The sequence below is a fragment of the Oncorhynchus mykiss genome, chromosome 1 (assembly GCF_013265735.2).
Source record: "Oncorhynchus mykiss isolate Arlee chromosome 1, USDA_OmykA_1.1, whole genome shotgun sequence".
NCBI lineage: Eukaryota > Metazoa > Chordata > Actinopteri > Salmoniformes > Salmonidae > Oncorhynchus > Oncorhynchus mykiss.
The window spans coordinates 39,227,504-39,247,367 of record NC_048565.1 but is presented as its reverse complement, the minus strand read 5'-3'; the positions used below and the strand labels follow the sequence as shown (position 1 = coordinate 39,247,367).

The 19,864-nt window shown below is 42.0% G+C and overlaps 1 protein-coding gene across 3 annotated transcripts in view; it reads right to left on the bottom strand.

Moving 5' to 3' along the window:
* Positions 1–19,864, bottom strand: part of LOC110522396 (furin) — a 171,500-nt gene that overhangs the window by 47,132 nt on the left and 104,504 nt on the right. For all 3 annotated transcript variants that reach the window (XM_036977112.1, XM_036977108.1, XM_036977103.1), the window contains exons 5-6: positions 16,709–16,837; positions 14,031–14,107 (exon numbers count right to left, since the gene is read on the bottom strand). In XM_036977112.1, coding sequence (XP_036833007.1) covers positions 14,031–14,107; positions 16,709–16,837 — 206 coding nt within the window. The remainder of the gene's footprint in view (positions 1–14,030; positions 14,108–16,708; positions 16,838–19,864) is intronic.

Below are 19,864 nucleotides of genomic sequence, written 5' to 3'. Positions count from 1 at the left end.
GTGGGGGATTTTAACTCTGCATTACTAAAATGTGTGATGTATGACTTTTACCAGCACATCTCCTGTGCCACGAGAGCTGCAAAAATTCTGGACCACTGTTATTCAACCCACAAGGAAGCATACAAGGCCCTCCCTCATCCCCCTTTGGCAAATCAGATCACAACTCTATACTCCTGCTTCCTGTTTAAAAACAGAAACTCAAGCAGATGATAAGCTACAGGACTGTTTTGCTAGTGCAGACTGGAATAGGGAAAGTGAAAGGGGGATACCTAGTCAGTTGTACAACTGAATGCATTCAACGGAAATGTGTTTTCGCATTTAACCGAACCCCTCTGAATCAGAGAGGTGCAGGGGGCTGCCGGGGAACAGTACGTTAACTGCCTTGCTCAGGCGCAGAATTCCATTATTATTTTTTTTTACCTTGTCAGCTCAAGGATTCGATCCAGCAACCTTTGGGTTACTGGCCCAACACTTCTACCCGCCAGGCTACCTGCGAATATGTTCCGGGACTCCGCCGATAACTTTCGACAAGCTTATGACCTTTGTTACTGGCTTCATCAGAAAGAGCCTCAAAGACATTGTCCCCACAGTGAAGGTCTGCTGTTTCCCCAACCAAAAGATTTATGGTGAGATACTCGCTAAGCTAAAGGACAGGGCCACCACAAATAGGGCTATCACAGCTAACCCTGAGGCTACGGTTGATGCCACAAACGCATACAAGAAGTCCCGCTACAACCTCAGAGTCATCAAACATGCAAAAGGACAATACAGGAATAAGTTTGAATCCTTCTACACTGGCTCCGACACGTGGCAAGGATTATAGTTTTTTTTACGGATTATAAAGGAAGAACCAGACGTGACCTGCCCAACAACGCCTCCCTACAAGACAAACTCAATGCTTTTTTGCATACTTTGATAAAACCAACAAATCAAAGCTTTGCATGAGGGTCCCTGCTGTTTCCGGAGGACTGGGTGATCTCGCTCTCCGAGGCCAACGTGAGTAAGACTTTTAAACAGGTCAACAATCCTAACGCCACGGGGCCAGACGGAACACCAGGGAACGTCCTCAGAGAATGCGCAAGCAAGCTGGCCGGCATCTTCACAGACATTTGCAACCTCTTCTTGTCCCAGTCTGTAATCCCCACATGCGTCAAGTTGACCACCACCATTCCTGTTCCCAAAAACTCTAAGGCAACCTGCCACAATGAATACCGCCCTGTAGCACTCACATCTGTAATCATGAAGTGCTTTGAAAGGCTGGTCATGGCACACATCCAGTCCTTCATCCCATACACCCTGGACCCCCTCCAATTTGAATACTGACCCAACAGATCCACAGATGATGCAATCTCAATCCACACTGCCCTCTACCACCTAGACAAAAGGATAGGGATGTGCCGAACACTTGGACAAAACAAGTATCGTAACAGATATGTAGAATTTTCTGAATACAACTTTGATAATTACCCCAAAAGTATTTTTTTGTAATTATCCGTAATTGGGGGAAAAAATATTTATCTGCCAGCACGCATTCCTATTTCACTAAAAAGAAGCACTGTGTTCTCTAAACAACTATTGACTAGTTCTTCTGTCTGTAAAGAAACGGGCGGGGTATCGGTTGAGCCTGCTGCAACGATTGGATTAGAACAAGCTGTTCTCCCTCTGCTCTCGTTTCCCCAGACAGACACACGCGGCTCTGTTTCACACAGTCACTCACAGTCACTTGTCTCAGGGCACAAGTCTCCCCTTCTCCAAACATTGTGTATGAATCAGAATCCATAGCTAGTCATTGTTGTTCAATCTAAACTGAACAAAAATCTAAACGCAATATGTAAAGTGTTCATCCCATGTTTCATGAGCTGAAATAAAAGATGCCAGAAATGTTCCATATGTACAAAAAGCTTATTTCACAATTTTTTGGGAAAAAATGTGTATGCATCCATGTTAGTGAGCTTTTCTCCTTTGGCAAGATAATCCACCCACCTGACAGGTGTGGCATATCAAGAAGCTGATAAACAGCATGATCATTACACAGGTGCACCTTGTGCAGAGAACAATAAAAGGACACTCTAAAATGTTAAGTTTTGTCACACAGCACAATGCTACAGATGTCTCAAGTTGAGGGATTGTGTAATTGACATGCTGACTGCAGGAATGTCCACCAGAGCTTTTGCCAGATAATTAAATGTTAATTTCTCTACCATAAACCGCCTCCAACCAGCCTCAAAACCACAGACCATGTGCAACCACGGCAGCACAAGACCTCCACATCCGGCTTCTTCACCTGCGGGACAGTATAAGACCAGCCTTGATTGGCTCAGTGTTATGTCACTCATGGGGACACAACGTCACCGCAAAACCTACAGTGAGAGCTTGAAAATTCAAGCCCCTTGGGTGTTGCCATAGACTTACTTTAGAAGTGACCATCCAAGAAGGCTTATCTGTGGTCATCACCATAAATCCAGAGAATGCCAGACTTTGATGACAAAGGGGAGTCCAAAAATGTATTGTATGCTGCTGCATAAATGATGTAGTATACCAGGGAGATATGTATACTGTAGCTAAGAAAGTAATACTAAGTGTATGTTGTGTATAAAGCTGTTTGTAGCCCATGTGCCTCACCCTAATAATTTGGTCCTTCTCCCCTCCTAATTTAGCCTACTATTCTGACTTGGTGGTGCACATTTAGCCTATAGCCTGTTTTAGAGATGTGCCATCATTGAATATTGTAAGAGTTTTCATTGTCTGTTTCTATGCCCCCTTTATTTGTCCTACGGTTCTGACTTGGTGTACAGGGAGAATACTGTAAGAACGGCCCATGTTCTGATTTCTGTTGCTGTACATTTCAAAAGTGCTGAACAAATAGTTATATTGACTACATCCGTTTTAGCTCGCTCATTAATGACTTAATCTAAATTACGGATTGCCTCTTATACGCTTGTCATCCCCTTATGCCATAGTTTGTACATCTCAATTGTCAGTAGAAAACACATTTGTTTAAGCAAGTCAACCATATCAGCTTTGTTTTTTAAAATGAACTGTTTCTCTGCCAGACAAGGCTCTACTGATAGCCAGGTGCAGCAGTGGTAAGGTGTTGGGACTGCTGTTGGGACTCTGCTGTTGGGACAGCTTTATCTACGCCCTAACAGTTTGGGGGCACTGTTTGTCACTGTTATAGTACAATTAATGTATTCTTGAGTGTTGTGTAGTGGCTTTGCTGGTATTCATCAAAAACATATTAATTTTTTCGCCCCACTAAAATGTGCATGCTAAAATCGTCACTGTATAGGAGTGACTGGAACTCAAGTCAGTTGAGAAAAGGGAGGGATAGGGTCATGCAAAGCAACTGTATTTAAAGAGAGTTCTGAAGGAGATATCTGTTTCACTCAGTCTGAGTGGGGGCACCAGATAATACATTGAATGACAAAGTTTTACAGTGGAGGTTTACAGCCTACAGTTTTTTTCAGTTGCAACATTTTTCTGGCATCCTTCTTCCCTTACATTTGACATTTTAGTAATTTAGCAGATGCACTTATCCTGAGCAACTTACTAACAGGTGTCTGGAGATGCTATCTATCTAATTAGGACAGGTGGTTGCCTCTGTCTTCCATAAACAAGCGCTGTAACATGGAAACATGGCAGTGTAATTTTAAACTGTGTGTTTCCAGTAATTTTACCTTTTTTCTTAAAAAAAAATAAAATTCTCATTGATATGAAAGATAAAAAGGTGCAATATGCAGAAATCACTCCACGATTTCCTGGTTGCTAAAATTCTAATAGTTAATGTGATAAAATAAGCAAGTATAGTGTAGAGCAGGGCTTCCCAAACTCGATCCTGGCCCCCCGTAGGGGGCACGTTTTGGTTTTTGCCCTAGCACTACAAAGCTGATTCAAATAACCAACTCATCATCAAGCTTTGATTACTTTAAATCAGCTGTGTAGTGCTAGGGCAAATACCAAAACGTGCATCCAGGGGGATCTCAGGATCCAGTTAGAGACCACCCTACCACCCTGCTATACACTATACTTGCTTGTTTTGAGCGGATCATGCTGTTTAAATTAATCAGCTTCTTGATATGCCACACCTGTCAGGTGGATTATCTTGGCAAAGGAGACATGCTCACTAAGACGTAAACACATTTCTGCACCAAACTTTAGAGAAATAAGCTTTTTGTGCGTATGGAACATTTCTGGGATTTTTTATTTCAGCTCAATGAAACATGGGACCAACACTTTATATGTTGCGTTTATATTTTTGTTCCATGTAGTTATTTCCTGTCGACTTTGCTGAGGCCATATGGTTGTTTTTGTCTGTCTACTTGGCGCTGTTTAGTAGGCCTACTTTGTTGTCCGTATAATTATTCCTTTGCCGACGACGTCTGTCGTTATGTCATGATTCAAGCCCATGCTTGCTTGCTATTATTACTTCTTGCCCAGGCATGTTTACAGAGTGACAGATCATTAGAAAATACAATTACAAATGTAAATGGTGTATTTTGATTGGATATATTTATTTTTAAACAATATATGGGGCAAGCGAATTAGTCTACCTTCATCTAAATATGTGTCTGGAATGAATGCAGGCAGTGGTAGCCTATTAGCCTATTTCATTGATCGTTGCCTAGGACTAAGCAAGTAAATCATGTGTTTTTTTTTTTTTTATCTGTTGGGGTCGTGAGCGAAGGAACATAACCATGTGCTCTGAGATGCACTTATAGCGCAGGATGGACTGGTGAACCTCACAAAATAGATGGCATCATGAGGTAGGAACATTATGTGGATATATTGAAGCAACATCTCATGACATCAGTCAGGAAATTAAAGCTTGGTCGCAAATGAGTCTTCCAAATGGACAATGACCCCAAGCATACTTCCAAAGTTGTGGCAAAATGGCTTAAGTACAACAAAGTCAAGGTACTGGAGTGGCCATCACAAAGCCTTGACCTCAATCCCATAGAAAATATGTGGGCAGAAATGAAAAAGTGAGTGCGAGCAAGGAGAACTACAAACCGGACTCAGCTACACTAGCTCTGTCAGGAGGAATGGACCAAAATTCACCCAACTTATTGTGGGAAGCTTGTGGAAGGCTACCCAAAACATTTGACCCAAGTTAAACAATTTAAAGGCAATGCTACTAAATACTAATTGAGTGTATGTAAACTTCTGACCCCCTGGGAATGTGATGAAAGAAATAAAAGCTGAAATAAATCACTCTCTCTACTATTATTCTGACATTTCACATTCTTAAAATGAAGTGGTGATCCTAACTGACCTAAGACAGGGAATTCTAACTAGGATTAAATGTCAGGAATTGTGAAAAACTGAGTTTAAATGTATTTGGCTAAGGTGTATGTAAAACTCCTACTTCAACTGTAAGTGCCTTTGAACGAAGTATCCTGTATCCCGGTCCTGTTGCACCGGTTCGTGTCAAGAACTGCAACGCTGCTGGGTTTAAGGAAGGTGTCCTTTTTGTCTTGTAAACTCAATGTATGTGAGAATGCTGTTCATTGACTACAGCTCAGCATTCAACACCATAGTGCTCTCCCAACTCGTTACCAAGCTAGGCACCCTCTGACTGAACACCTCCCTCTGCAAGGATCCTGGACTTCCTGCCCTCGACTGCAAGGCTCTACAGAGGGTGGTGCGTATGGCCCAGTGCATCACTGGTGACGAGCTCCCAGCCATTCAGGACATTCATGCCAGGCGATGTCTAAGAAAGGCCCGTAAAATTGCCATAGACTCCCATCATCCATACCATGGACTGTTCTCGCTGCTTCCGTTCGGCAAGCGGTACTGGAGCGTCGGGTTTTTGACCAACATCTCCAATACAGTTTCTTTTCCCAAGCCATAAGAATCCCGAACAGCTAACTGCACTGACTCTATGTTCACCCAGGTCTCTAGCAACACATTCTCACAATCTAACACACACATCCATCACCATGCACACACCCACTTACGCTGCTGCTATATTAATTAGTATTGATTATTATTACCATTAGTATTTATCCTGCTACCAGTCACTTTTTACATGTACATACCTACCCCATTTACTCCGGTACACCTGCACATTGTAATGATGGTACTGGCACTGACCTGTTTCCAGCTTGCGCGTGTTTTTTCCCTTTTCTTCTTTCATATACACTACCGTTCAACTGTTTGGGGTCACTTAGAAATGTCCTTGTTTTTGAAAAAAAAAGCACATTTTTTGTCTATTTAAATAACATAAAATTTATCGGAAGTACAGTGTAGACATTGTTAATGTTGTAAATGACTATTGTAGCTGGAAACTGAAGATTATTTTATGGAATATCTACATAGGGGTACAGAGGCCCATTATCAGTAACCATCACTCCTGTGTTCCAATGTCACGTTGTGTTAGCTAATCCAAGTTTATCATTTTAAAAGGCTAATTGACCATTAGAACCCCCCAGCTATATGCATGCCCCTTTCAAAAAATGTAGAACTAAGAACAGATATAGCCCTTGGTTCACTCGAGACCTGACTGCCTTCGACAAGCACAAAAACATCCTCTGGTGGACTGCACTAGCATTGAATAGTCCCCACGATATGCAACTTTTCAGAGAAGTCAGGAATCAATACACGCAGTCAGTTAGGAAAGCAAAGGCTAACTTTTTCAAACAGAAATTTGCATCCTGTAGCTCCAACTCCAAAAAGTTTTGGGACATTGTAAAGTCCATGGAGTATAAGAACACCTCCTCCTAGCTGCCCATTGTACTGAGGCTAGGAAACACTGTCACCACCGATAAATCCATGATAATCGAGAATTTCAATAAGCATTTCTCTACGGCTGGCCATGCTTTCCTCCTGGCTACCCCAACCCCGGCCAACAGCTCCGCACCACCCACAGCTACTTACCCAAGCCTCCCCAGCTTCTCCTTCACCCAAATCCAGATAGCAGATGTTCTGAAAGAGATGCAAAACCTGCACCCGTACAAATCAGCTGGGCTAGACAATCTGGACCCTCTCTTTCTAAAATGATCCGCCTCCATTGTTCAACCTCTCTCTCGTATCGTCTGAGATTCCTAAAGATTAGAAAGCTGCCGCGGTCATCGCCCTCTTCACAGGGGGTGACACTCTAGACCCAAACTGTTTCAGACCTATATACATCCTGCCCTGCCTTTCTAAAGTCTGCGAAAGCCAAGTAAACAAAACAGATCACTGACCATTTCGAATCCCACCGCACCTTCTCCACTGTGCAATCCGGTTTCCGAGCTGGTCACGGGTGCACCTCAGCCACGCTCAAGGTATTAAACGATATCATAACCGCCATCGATAAAAGACAGTACTGTGCAGCCGTCTTCTTTTGCACACCAGTATTTCTACTTGCACATCAATATGCACATCTATCACTCCAGTGTTAATTTGCTAAATTGTAATTACTTCGCTATTATGGCCTATTTATTGCCTTACCTCCTGTGCCATTTGCACAAACTGTATATAGATTTTTTTCTATTGTGTTATTGACTGGACGTTTGTTTATTCCATGTGTAACTCTGTGTTTGTGTCGCACTGCTTTGCTTTATCTTGGCTAGGTCGCAGTTGTAAATGAGAACTTGTTCTCAACTGGCCTAGCTGGTTAAAATAAAGGTGAAATAAAATAAAAAATATATATATTTTATTTACAACAATAACAATGTCTACACTGTATTTCTGATCAATTTGATGTTATATATTACATTTACAAAAAATGTATTTCTTTCAAAAACATGAACATTTTTAAGTGACCCCAAACTTTTGAACGGTAGTGTATATAAATATATTTTTTACCTATATTATTACTTTATTATTTCCTACAAATTATTTCCTCTCACCTAGATATTGAATTGTTGGGAAAAAGCTTAGTAAGTAAACATTTCACTGAACTGTTTTACACCTGCTGTATGCTGTGCACCCGACAAATAAACTAAACCTGGGATTACTAGAATCTCAGGCTCTTCTCACCCTCTCCAATCTCCAATCCACAGTATTGACAGCACTATAATAGAGGAGAGGAGGAGAGAAAGCACAGAGGACAAACATTCTGATGATGGAGCACAAAATAATTACCTGCTTGAGTGAGCCTCACCTGGCTTGAAACCCTTTCAACAGTACCTGCCAGTCTTGCCAACTTGCAGTACAAAGCAGCTACCCAGAACAACTACTAAATGGATGCAAATTCAAAACTCAACCTTGCATGTCACCAATACAAATGAACCAGCCTTGGCAGGGGAAGGGGACGTAAGCTTCTGACTTAAGTCTCCTGTTCCCTTTTCTCCCCATGAAAATATTCATATAATCCCATTGTGGGGAGGCGGAGAGCATTACTCAGCATCTGGCCGCACGCCTCTATGGGGATTTACTGTACTCATCTGCTATAATTTCTTCTCAGGTCACTCCAAACACACAGTGCTCAGAGCTATTGACAGACACACTTGCTTCTCATTTCATGGTCAGATATTGATTCCGTCCTGGATAATTACCTTGACAGCAACAGCCGAACTCTGTGTGTAGTGTACTGTGTGTGTAGTGTACTGTGTCTGTACTGTGTGTGTAGTGTACTGTGTCTGTACTGTGTGTGCATGTGCTTGCTTAGGTACCATGTGTATACAGTGCCGTGATAAAGTATTTGCCGTGTTTCAGATTGTCTCAATTTTTGCATATTTCTGACACTGGATATTATGAGATATTTAACCAAACCCAATAAGGGAACCTGAATGAATAAATAACAAAATGTTGACACTTATTTCATTTATTTAATTAACTAAGTTATGCAACACCTAATGACCCTGTATGAAAAAGTAATTGCCCCTTTACACTCAATAACTGGTGGTGCAATGACTGCAACCAAACACTTCTTGTAGTTGTTGATCAGTCTTTGCTATGTCTGGCAAAAACCAAACACTGCATACCAACGGTCAAGCATGGTGGTGGTAGTGTGATGGTTTGGGGATGATTTGCTGCCTCAGGACACGGACGACTTGCCATCATTGAAGGAACCATGAATTCTGCTCTGTATCAGATAATTCTGAAGGGGAATGTCAGGCCATCCATCTGTGAGCTGAAGAGCAGATGGAACATGCAGAAAGACAATGATCCAAAACACACAAGCAAGTCCAGAATGGCTCAAAAGCAACTAATTTTTTTTTTGATTATACATTTATTTAACTAGGCAAGTCAGTTAAAAACAAATTGTTATAAACAATGACGGCCTACCCCGGCCAAACCCGGACAACGCTGGGACAATTGTGCGCCGCCCTATGGGACTCCCAATCACGGCCGGGTGTGATACAGTCTGGATCCGAACCAGGGTGACACGTCTTGCACTGAGATGCAGTGCTAGACCACTGCGCCACTCGGGAGCATGGCCTATAGAAATGGCCTATAGTCAAAGTCCAGACCTAAACCCGATTGAGATGTTGTGGCAGGACCTGAAATGATGAATTCATGCTTGACAAACCACCAATGTAGCTGAGTTAAAGCAATTCTGCATGGAAGAGAGGGCCAAAATTCCTCCACAGGGATGTGAGAGACTGTTCAACAACTACAGGAAGCGTTTGGTTGCAGTCATCGCAGCTAAAGGTATAATTACTTTTTCACACGATGGCATTGGGTGTTGCATAACTTTGTTTATGAAATAAATGAAAAAAGTATCAATATGTTGTGTTATTTTGTTCACTCGGGTTCCCTTAATCTAATATTATGTTCTGGTTGAAGATCTGATAGCATTCAGTGTCCAAAATATGAAAAAACAGAAAATCAGAAAGGGGGCTAATCATTTTTCAGGGCACTGTCTGTGTGCGTTTTCTGAAGTTCTGTGCAGCAGCAGCGGATCTGGAAAGGAGAAGCTTAACCAACCAAGGAGTAGCCCTGTGTTCCCTAGTCAGCAGAACTGAGTGGAACCTGCCTCAAACAGACAGGGGGGCAGGGGTGGATTAAGCAGAGCTACTCTAGTACTACTCCAGGCAACGATGGAAACAAGGTCCCTGGTTAAAGTGAAAGCCTTGGGCCTTGACTATGCAAACCAATTGCTTTTCTCCCAGTGGGGAAAAGAGAGAGGGAATCTCTTCTGTAGAGACAGAATGAAACAGTGGACTTAAATGCTTTCGGTAATGCCAATCAATTGTTAAATCACTTCAATATGTACAGTAAATACAGGACAACTCACACCAATATGTACAGCAAAGAGGCAGCTTAAAGGAAGACGGGCTTCTTGTTCAATGGAAGGGAAAACATTTGGTGATACAACATGCAAAGCCATTTTCAGTTCACTGGTAGAAATGCATTGAATCTCTTCAGTATTTACAGTAGAGGCAGAGGCAGCTTAAATAATGTAAATATGGGGAAGTATAAACCATGCTGTGCTGTGGAGAGATTTTAGTTCTATCTCAAATATGTTTCGACAGTGTTATGAAAGACTAATTTATCATGTTTCCTGACATACTGCAAGATCCTGTTAAGCTTTGAAAAAAAATAAATGAGAAAAACAAACAAAAAGACTGTGGGCCTTCAGAGTGGCGCAGCTGTCTAAGGCATTGCAGTGCTGAGGCACCACTACAGCATTGGGTTCGATCCCAGGCTGTCACAGCCGGGTGTGCCCGGGAACCCAAAAGGGCAGCACACAATTGGCCCAGCGCTGTCCGGGTTAGGGGAGGGTTTGGCCAGGGGGGGGTTTCCCCCTTTTCTAATCTCATCCACGGGAGATGGGGCCATGGCAGAAGACACAGCCAAACGCTGGGGTCACGGTGAGGGAGTGAGAGGGGCTGAGGAGGAGGCGCTTTGGAAACCCCCTTTTACTTTTGGACCAGCGCTTTTTTACTTCAATCACAAAAAAGCCGGGAGAGAGGAGGTGGTATCAGCCAGGGGCAAATAAACTACTGCACTAGCTACAAACAAAGTTGCTCAGGCTCTGAGGTGGTGGTGGAAGTGGTGGTGTTGACCCTTTTTGCACTAACCCTTCACATACAGTGGGGCCAAAAAGTATTTAGTCAGCCACCAATTGTGCATGTTCTCCCACTTAAAAAGATGAGAGAGGCCTGTAATTTTCATCATATGTACACTTCAACTATGACAAACAAAATTAGAAAAAAAATCCAGAAAATCACATTGTAGGATTTTTAATGAATTTATTTGCAAATTATGGTGGAAAATAAGTATTTGGTCAATAACAAAAGTTTATCTCAATACTTTGTTATATACCCTTTGTTGGCAATGACAGAGGTCAAACGTTTTCTGTAAGTCTTCACAAGGTTTTCACACACTGTTGCTGGTATTTTGGCCCATTCCTCCATGCAGATCTCCTCTAGAGCAGTGATGTTTTGGGGCTGTTGCTGGGCAACACGGACTTTCAACTCCCTCCAAAGATTTTCTATGGGGTTGAGATCTGGAGACTGGCTAGGCCACTCCAGGACCTTGAAATGCTTCTTACGAAGCCACTCCTTTGTTGCCCGGGCGGTGTGTTTGGGATCATTGTCATGAAAGACCCAGCCACGTTTCATCTTCAATGCCCTTGCTGATGGAAGGAGGTTTTCACTCAGAATCTCACGGCTGCATTCATTCTTTCCTTTACACGGATCAGTCGTCCTGGTCCCTTTGCAGAAAAACAGCCCCAAAGCATGATGTTTCCACCCCCATGCTTCACAGTAGGTATGGTGTTCTTTGGATGCAACTCAGCATTCTTTGTCCTCCAAACACGACGAGTTGAGTTTTTACCAAAAAGTTATATTTTGGTTTCATCTGACCATATGACATTCTCCCAATCTTCTTCTGGATCATCCAAATGCTCTCTAGCAAACTTCAGATGGGCCTGGACATGTACTGGCTTAAGCAGGGGGACACGTCTGGCACTGCAGGATTTGAGTCCCTGGCGGTGTAGTGTGTTACTGATGGTAGGCTTTGTTACTTTGGTCCCAGCTCTCTGCAGGTCATTCACTAGGTCCCCCCGTGTGGTTCTGGGATTTTTGCTCACCGTTCTTGTGATCATTTTGACCCCACGGGGTGAGATCTTGCGTGGAGCCCCAGATCGAGGGAGATTATCAGTGGTCTTGTATGTCTTCCATTTCCTAATAATTGCTCCCACAGTTGATTTCTTCAAACCAAGCTGCTTACCTATTGCAGATTCAGTCTTCTCAGCCTGGTGCAGGTCTACAATTTTGTTTCTGGTGTTCTTTGACAGCTCTTTGGTCTTGGCCATAGTGGAGTTTGGAGTGTGACTGTTTTAGGTTGTGGACAGGTGTCTTTTATACTGATTACAAGTTCAAACAGGTGCCATTAATACAGGTAACGAGTGGAGGACAGAGGAGCCTCTTAAAGAATAAGTTACATGTCTGTGAGAGCCAGAAATCTTGCTTGTTTGTAAGTGACCAAATACTTATTTTCCACCATAATTTGCAAATAAATTCATTAAAAATCCTGTCTGACTAAATACTTTTTTGCCCCACTGTATGCTGCTAAAGCTGTTTTTTTATCTATCCTGTTGCCTAGTCACTTTATCCTTGCCTAAATGTACATATCTACAGAGCATTCGGAAAATATTCAGACCCATTGACTTTTTCCACATTTTGTTACGTTACAGCCTTATTACATTTTTTTTTATTTTTAAGTATTAGTCAATCTACACACAATACCCCATAATGATAAAGCTAACCCATGTAAAAAAAATAAATAAACCTTAAATCAAATCGAAGTTTGTTTGTCACGTGCGCCGAATACAACAGGTGTAGGTAGACCTTACAGTGAAATGCTTACTTACAGGCTCTAACCAATAGTGAAAAAAGGTATTAGGTGAACAATAGGAAGAAATAAAAACAACAATAAAAAGACAGTGAAAAATAACAGCAGCGAGGCTATTACAGTAATGAGGCTATATACAGGCACCAGTTAGTCGGGCTGATTGAGGTAGCATGTACATGTAGATATGGTTAAAGTGACTATGCATATCTAATGAACAGAGAGTAGCAGTAACGTAAAAGAGGGGTTGGCGGGTGGTGGGGCACAATGCAGACCCTTTACGCAGTACTTCGTTGAAGCACTTTTGGCAGCGATAACAGCCTTGAGTCTTCTTGGGTATGACGCTACAAGCTTGGCACACCTGTATTTGGGGAGTTTCTCCCATTCTTCTCTGCAAATCCCTCAAGCTCTGTCAAGTTTGATGGAGAGTGTTGCTGCACAGCTATTTTCAGGTCTCTCCAGAGATGTTCGATCGGGTTCAAGTCCGGGCTCTGGCTGGGCCAAGGACATTCAGAGACGTGTCCCGAAGGCACTCCTGTATTGTCTTGGCTGTGTGCTTAGGGTCGTTGTCCTGTTGGAAGGTGAACCTTTGCCCCAGTCTGAGGTCCTGAATGCTCTGGAGCAGGTTTTCATCAAGGATCTCTCTGTACTTTGCTCCATTCATCTTTGCCTCTATTCTAATTAGTCTCCCAGTCTCTGCCGGTGAAAAACATACTCACAGCATGATGCTGCCACCACCATGCTTCACCGTAGGGACGGTATTGGCCAGGTGATGAGCTGGGCCTGGTTTCCTCCAAATGTGACGCTTGGCATTCAGGCAAAAGAGTTCAATCTTTCATCAGACCAAAGAATCTTGTTTGTAATGGTCTGAGAGTCCTGTAGGCGCCTTTTGGCAAACTCCAAGTGGGCTGTCATGCACAATTTACTGAGGAGTGGCTTCCGTCTGGCCACTCTACCATTGTGTTCTTGGGTACCTTCAATGCAGTGCATACTGGTATTTCATATGATTAAATCACCAGTCAACAATCCCCTCAAGTTATTAATGGATGACACTGTGTCAGAGAAGCAGTGTTGTTTGACTGCTGTAGGCTGTTGCTGTTTGTAAATGAGAGCAGACAGACTGAAAGACAAGTGCTTGCTTGAGGGCCTTTTCTGAAAGAAACAGCGTTACATGATGCAGTGAACCTGCAAAATAAGCTTGCACAATCTAACAAACTTTTGACATAGCTCATTTGGCTGTATGTACTGTATGTATGGTCCAGTTTAGTAGTGTGGGACAGAGCAGGGAAATCCCATTACAGTACCTGTTCTCGTTGCGCTGTGTGTAGCGTGGCTGGGGATCAGAGTCTCCATCATTAACATCATAGCTGGCATCAGGGTCCTGGGAACAGAGATGGAAACAGGTTTCTGAGATGTGAGACTGGGGCTATGGCTGAAGAGCATCCTTTCCTTTCATGTTAAGGAAGTAAGGATATGGTAATAGTGAGAGTGACCACTCTCAGGATGCATCTCAATAGCCTTAAAGGCTCTGCATCGTCAATCCGACGTCTGCATTGGCAGTACACCATTTATTGCAATGCGGCCTCCGCAGAAGTCAGAGCCGACCGTGAGTTTCTGTTTTTTACAGAACCTCCCGCCCCCACCTACCATCAACCAATCATGTCAATGCGGAGCTATACAGAGCCCTCCGCATTGTTCCAACATTTGAGAAGCACACGGTGATGCGGTACGAAGCTCGATTTGGCCACTGCATATGTCTCCGAAGGCTCCGTAATTGCGTAACATCGTCATACGTCACCCCATACGAAGCCTCCGACCACATTGTCAGATCAAGCATAAATTGGATTTTAAGAGTCTCTTTTCCTCCATCTGTTGCTGCACTCAAACGAAAGCAATTCCTGGAAATTAATTTGAGGTAGGTATTAGGGATGTGCATCTTTCCCTTTCAAGACGATTTGATTTGTATCTAGACACATGGGCTCCGATACAGGAACGATATGTTTTAATTGTAAATTATTCAGTGCGATTTGATTTTATTAGAGAACGAATCGATGCGACTTGGTTCCATGCGGGTCGATACACTAACATTTGTTGCATAAATAAAATGAAAATCTGCTGCTGATGGAGCTCATGTGCTGTGAGCTGTGCCTCTGAGTTGGATCTATCTGAGCTGACTTCTGTGTGTGTGTGTGTGTGTGTGTGTGTGTGTAAATTATGTATGTCAAGGTGAGCCAGCCATTAGGGAGACTAGGCATCTACCACCCCACTACCACTATCAGATTTGGGCGGGCAATGTGGCCTATGTTTTTTGTCACTCCACTTTGGTTCTGAAATCACCATCACCCACTAATTAACCTGTCATTTTTGCAGATGAAGTTGTGGGGGCTAGTAATGTATCAATATTTATAATTTACAAATTAGTTATGACATAGCCAATGAATATATAACAGAACTTCGGATTTCACCCATTTTGACCGTTTGGAAGATTTATGAAGTGAGCTTGTTTTCTGTCCTCATGAATTGATCAACTTTACCCTGGTGGAAGAAAATATGAAATTGCCATACTTCAGTAAAAGTAACCAGATACTTAACATAAAATGACTCAAGTTAAAGTAAAAGTCACCCAGTAAAATACTACTTGAGTAAAAGTATCTGGTTTTAAATATACTAAAGTACAGCTGTGGGAAAAGTACCCAATTGTCATTCTTGAGTAAAAGTAAATGCTATACATCAAATTCCTTATATTAAGCAAACCAAACAGCACAATTGTTTGTTTGTATTTTACAGACAGACAGGGCCACACTCCAGCACTTAGACATAATTTACAAATGCAGTATTTGAATTGAACCATAATTCTGTCCTGCCTGAGCATTCGAAATGTAACAAGTACCTTTTGGTGCAAGGGAAAATTGATTGGAGTAAAAAGTAAATATTTTATTTAGGAATGTAGTGGAGTAAAACGTAGTCAAAAATATAGAAAGTAAAGTACAAATACCCTAAAAAAACATAAGTATTTTCACTTAAATATTTTTACACCACTGCCTTTATATCTAAAAATGACCATATACACTGATTGTTTAAAGCGAAATTACCTAAACCATTGCAGATGGAAAACCTGAACAATCAAAATAAAATCTATTGTAAGCCCTGTTCAGCAGGTAAAGTCAGATAAGAGTGTCTCCGGTAAAACACCATTTTCAACAGCGCATTGATAACAATAACCTTGCAAATTACAGTGCATTTGGAAAGTATTGAGGCCACTCCACTTCTTCCAAATGTTGTTACATTACAGCCTTATTCTAAAATGCATTAAACCATTTTTTTCTCCTCATCAATCTACACACAATACCCCATAATGACAAAGCAAAAACAGGCTTTTAGAAATGTATGCAAATGTATAAAAAATACAAAACTGAACTATTACATTCACATACGTATTCAGACCCTTTGCTATGAGACTCGAAATTGAGCTCAGCGGCATCCTGTTTCCATTGATCATCCTTAAGATGTTTCTACAACTTGATTGGAGTCCACCACTATTTTAAAAATGTAATCAATTTTAGAATAAGGCTGTAACGTAACAAAATGTGGATAAAGTCAATGCACTGTACATAGGTTGTCACTCGACTAATAAAGCCTAATATAGCGCAAGCCGTTTTCACATTTGAATGCTGAAAGTGCCCTAAAGATGTAAAAGATCAGATGTGAAAGATTTGTTGTCAGCCCACAAAGTTGGGCACAGTGCACCGTTTGACTAGGCTACTGATATCGTCTGTGGTTGTTCAGCATGCAAAATGACTTGTAGATCAATGACAGTTACATGTTTAGTTCGACACTGAAGGAGAAGACGCATCAGTTGCCACAAAATATAAGTGGTATTTTCAGAAGGTAGACAGAATGTAATATAAAAAAATTAAAAGGCGATTTGTAACGTACTTCTTCCATCTATCGAGACAGAGCAGGTTGTGGTTGCAGTACTCACGTAGTTGGAGGCAAGGTCTGGGTGGTCTTTCTCTATGCCATCATCCAGGATGGTGACCACCACTCCTCTCCCAGTGTACCCCTGGGACCACGCTCCCCTGGCATTCAGGTCTGCTTCGTTGGGGTTGGACTGGATAGAACACAGACAAACAAGCATTCATGAAGCCATTGCTATCACACAGGGTGTTTCTCAATATGCATACCATCGTGCTCCAAACTCTCATGCTCCGAGTGCATTCTCCGACCACGTTCTCTTGAGTACGTTCTTGTAAGGACGAGTGTGGAGAATGAGTAAAACAATAGATTTGAAAAGGACTCACACTCCCCCTACTGTATTACCTCACACTTCGGCTCCCCATTCACTGAAACTTCTTCCAAGATATACACAAAGCAAACTTTTTACTTCATAATTATCAGTTATATATGTGAATCGTAATAATCTAGCTTGCCAGCTAGTTAAACAGGCTAAAATTACTTAAAACTAATATTATGCAAGATAGATTAATTATTCATTGGTAGCTAAGCTAACAATTCTTTGTGGCCATCTGGCTAGCTAACAGTACTATTAGCTAACCAGTTAGCCCTATTGACTTACTATGAGCTTGCGATCTACAGTACGTAGGAAGGTCAACATTCCAAAATTAAACACAGCATGTACAGTGTATATGGACATTTCCAGACCCTTTGACTTTTTCCACATTTTGTTACGTTACAGCCTTATTCTAGAATGAATTACATAGTTTCCCCCTCCTCAATCTACACACAATACACCATTGTGACAAAGCAAAAGCTGTTTTTTTAAAGAAATGTACGCAAATGTATAAAAAATAAAAACCTGAAATATCACAGGTTACAGGAGACCACAACCCTACAGATTATCTCTCAATCCCAACAGAGGAGGAGAGATCTAGGGGTCTGAAGATGTGGGATTTTATGACCCCTCACTCCCCTGGTAAATCTTAGGCCACAGACAAATTCCTTTTGTCCTGTTACTATGGAGAACCAGCCTCAGAACATTAAACATGAAATAAAGGGACTTTGGAACAATGGTTTCCGTCAGCCACAATGGTGGTCATGACGGTAGATGGAATATGAAAATGTCATTTTTGTTTTGTTATTACAGGTTAATAGATGACGTCATTACGAAAACATTGTAACGTCAACAGTTTACCTAGTATATGTTTGAGGTTTATACATCAAAGAAAATGTTTTGGTAAAGATGAAATGTGAAGTTGTGTATAATTGGATTTGAGTAAAATCTAGACCTTGCCTCTTAACTAGGTATGTCCAGAGAATTGCCCTAAAGGCGGTTATGCCCACTTCTGACACAAGGGTATAAAAAATGTGAATAAAGAATTTACAGAGGAGACTACGTGACCCAAGCTGCAGCCGAGGTCTAAAAAAGTAAACAAACCCAAAACGCAACACAAGTTTGAAGACAAATAAATATTTTTCTACCCAAGCTGCGGATGAGTAGCTGTGTCTAAGCGAGTGAATTCAAGTCGAACCACCTAGCCTCCACCTCCCATCGAATTGGGGTAACTACACTGTTTCATTCCTACGCTGTGAGCTCTGAGCTACAGAGCGGTCTGTCCTCAGAAGAGCCCTTCCAGAACAAGGGAACAAACTCCTAAGCCAAAAGGACACTGACATCGTGAGTACGACCAGAGAGCTGCGCCGGAGAAGTGCATCATTGAGCAGCCTGGACGGTGCACGCGGAGAATCCACAGAGACCTTCCCCACGTAATTACATCATTATATTCTGACCCATAAGCGCGGTAGTTTGGGGCAAGGCTAGGGTTAGAATAAGCATAGCTGACAAATTCACCCAAATGTGTATTTCTCTCGTGTACTCTCTCTTTTTCTCTCTCTTTTATATCCCCATTTTGGGTAACACGCGCCATAGTGTGTTGGCCCGTTATACTAAGTTCTAATCAATAGCCTAGAATGTGTTTTTGTGTATGTGTATCTTTTATCATCATTTTAGCTTTCTAGTAAATAAATAATCAACTAAGATTGGTGTGGTACGAACTCATTGGTGAGACCCGGGTCCGTGCAGATTCCCGGATTATGCGACATTCAGAACGAGATTGTAGAGGTAACTGATTTATTAGCGGCTGTTGTAAAATCGATATTCTGATATTCTTTGAGTTAATTTTGGAAATAGAAACTCAATAAAAACGTATTTTCCCATGGTGCCCCAGGTTAATGAGTTAATAATTGCTTGATTCAGTTAATCACGCAATTAGAAACTTTTAATCATTCGATGAGCAACAGTCGTCACATGAACTAATACAACGTCACGACACCAGAGATGTTCGATCGAGTTCAGGCTCTGGCTGGGCCACTCAAGGACACGCAGATACTTGTCCTGAAACCACTCCTGCGCTGTGTGCTTAGGGTCGTTGTGCTGTTGGATGTTGAATCTTGTTCATCTTATTTCTCATGGTCTGAGAGTCCTTTGGGTGCCTTTTGGCTAACTCCAAGCGGGCTGTCATGAGCCTTTTACTTTAGTTACTTCCGTCTGGCCACTCTACCATAAAGGCCTGATTGGTGGAGTGCTGCAGAGATGGTTGTTCTTCTGTAAGTTTCTTGGTTGTTCCAAACTTCTTCCATTTAAGAATGATGAAGGCCACTGTGTTCTTGGGGACCTTCAATGCTGCAGAAATATTTTGGTACCCTTCCCCAGATCTGTGCCTCGACACAATCCTGTCTGGGGTTTCCATGGACAATTCCTTTGACCTCATGGCTTGGCTTTTGCTCTAACATACACTGTCAAATGTGGAACCTCATATAGACAGGTGTGTGCCTTTCCAAATAATGTCCAATCAATTGAATTGACCACAGGTGGACTCCAATCAAGTTGTAGAAAAATCTCAAGGATGATCAATGTAAACAGGATGCACCTGAGCTCAATTTCGAGTCTCATAGCAAAGGGTCTGAATAATTAAGTAGAGGAGGAGGAGAGAGGAGTAAGGCCAAGTAAGGCCAAGTGCGCACCACCGGCAATCCGGATGGGACCCAAACTGGCTTAAAATTGACAGACTGAAGCCGTGGCTATATAATACACCACATGGTTAGTCAACTTTCCTTTAATTAGGCTAAGGGCAACAAAAAAAAATAGTGCATATTTAGTCTGTACTAGTGTACAGCATTA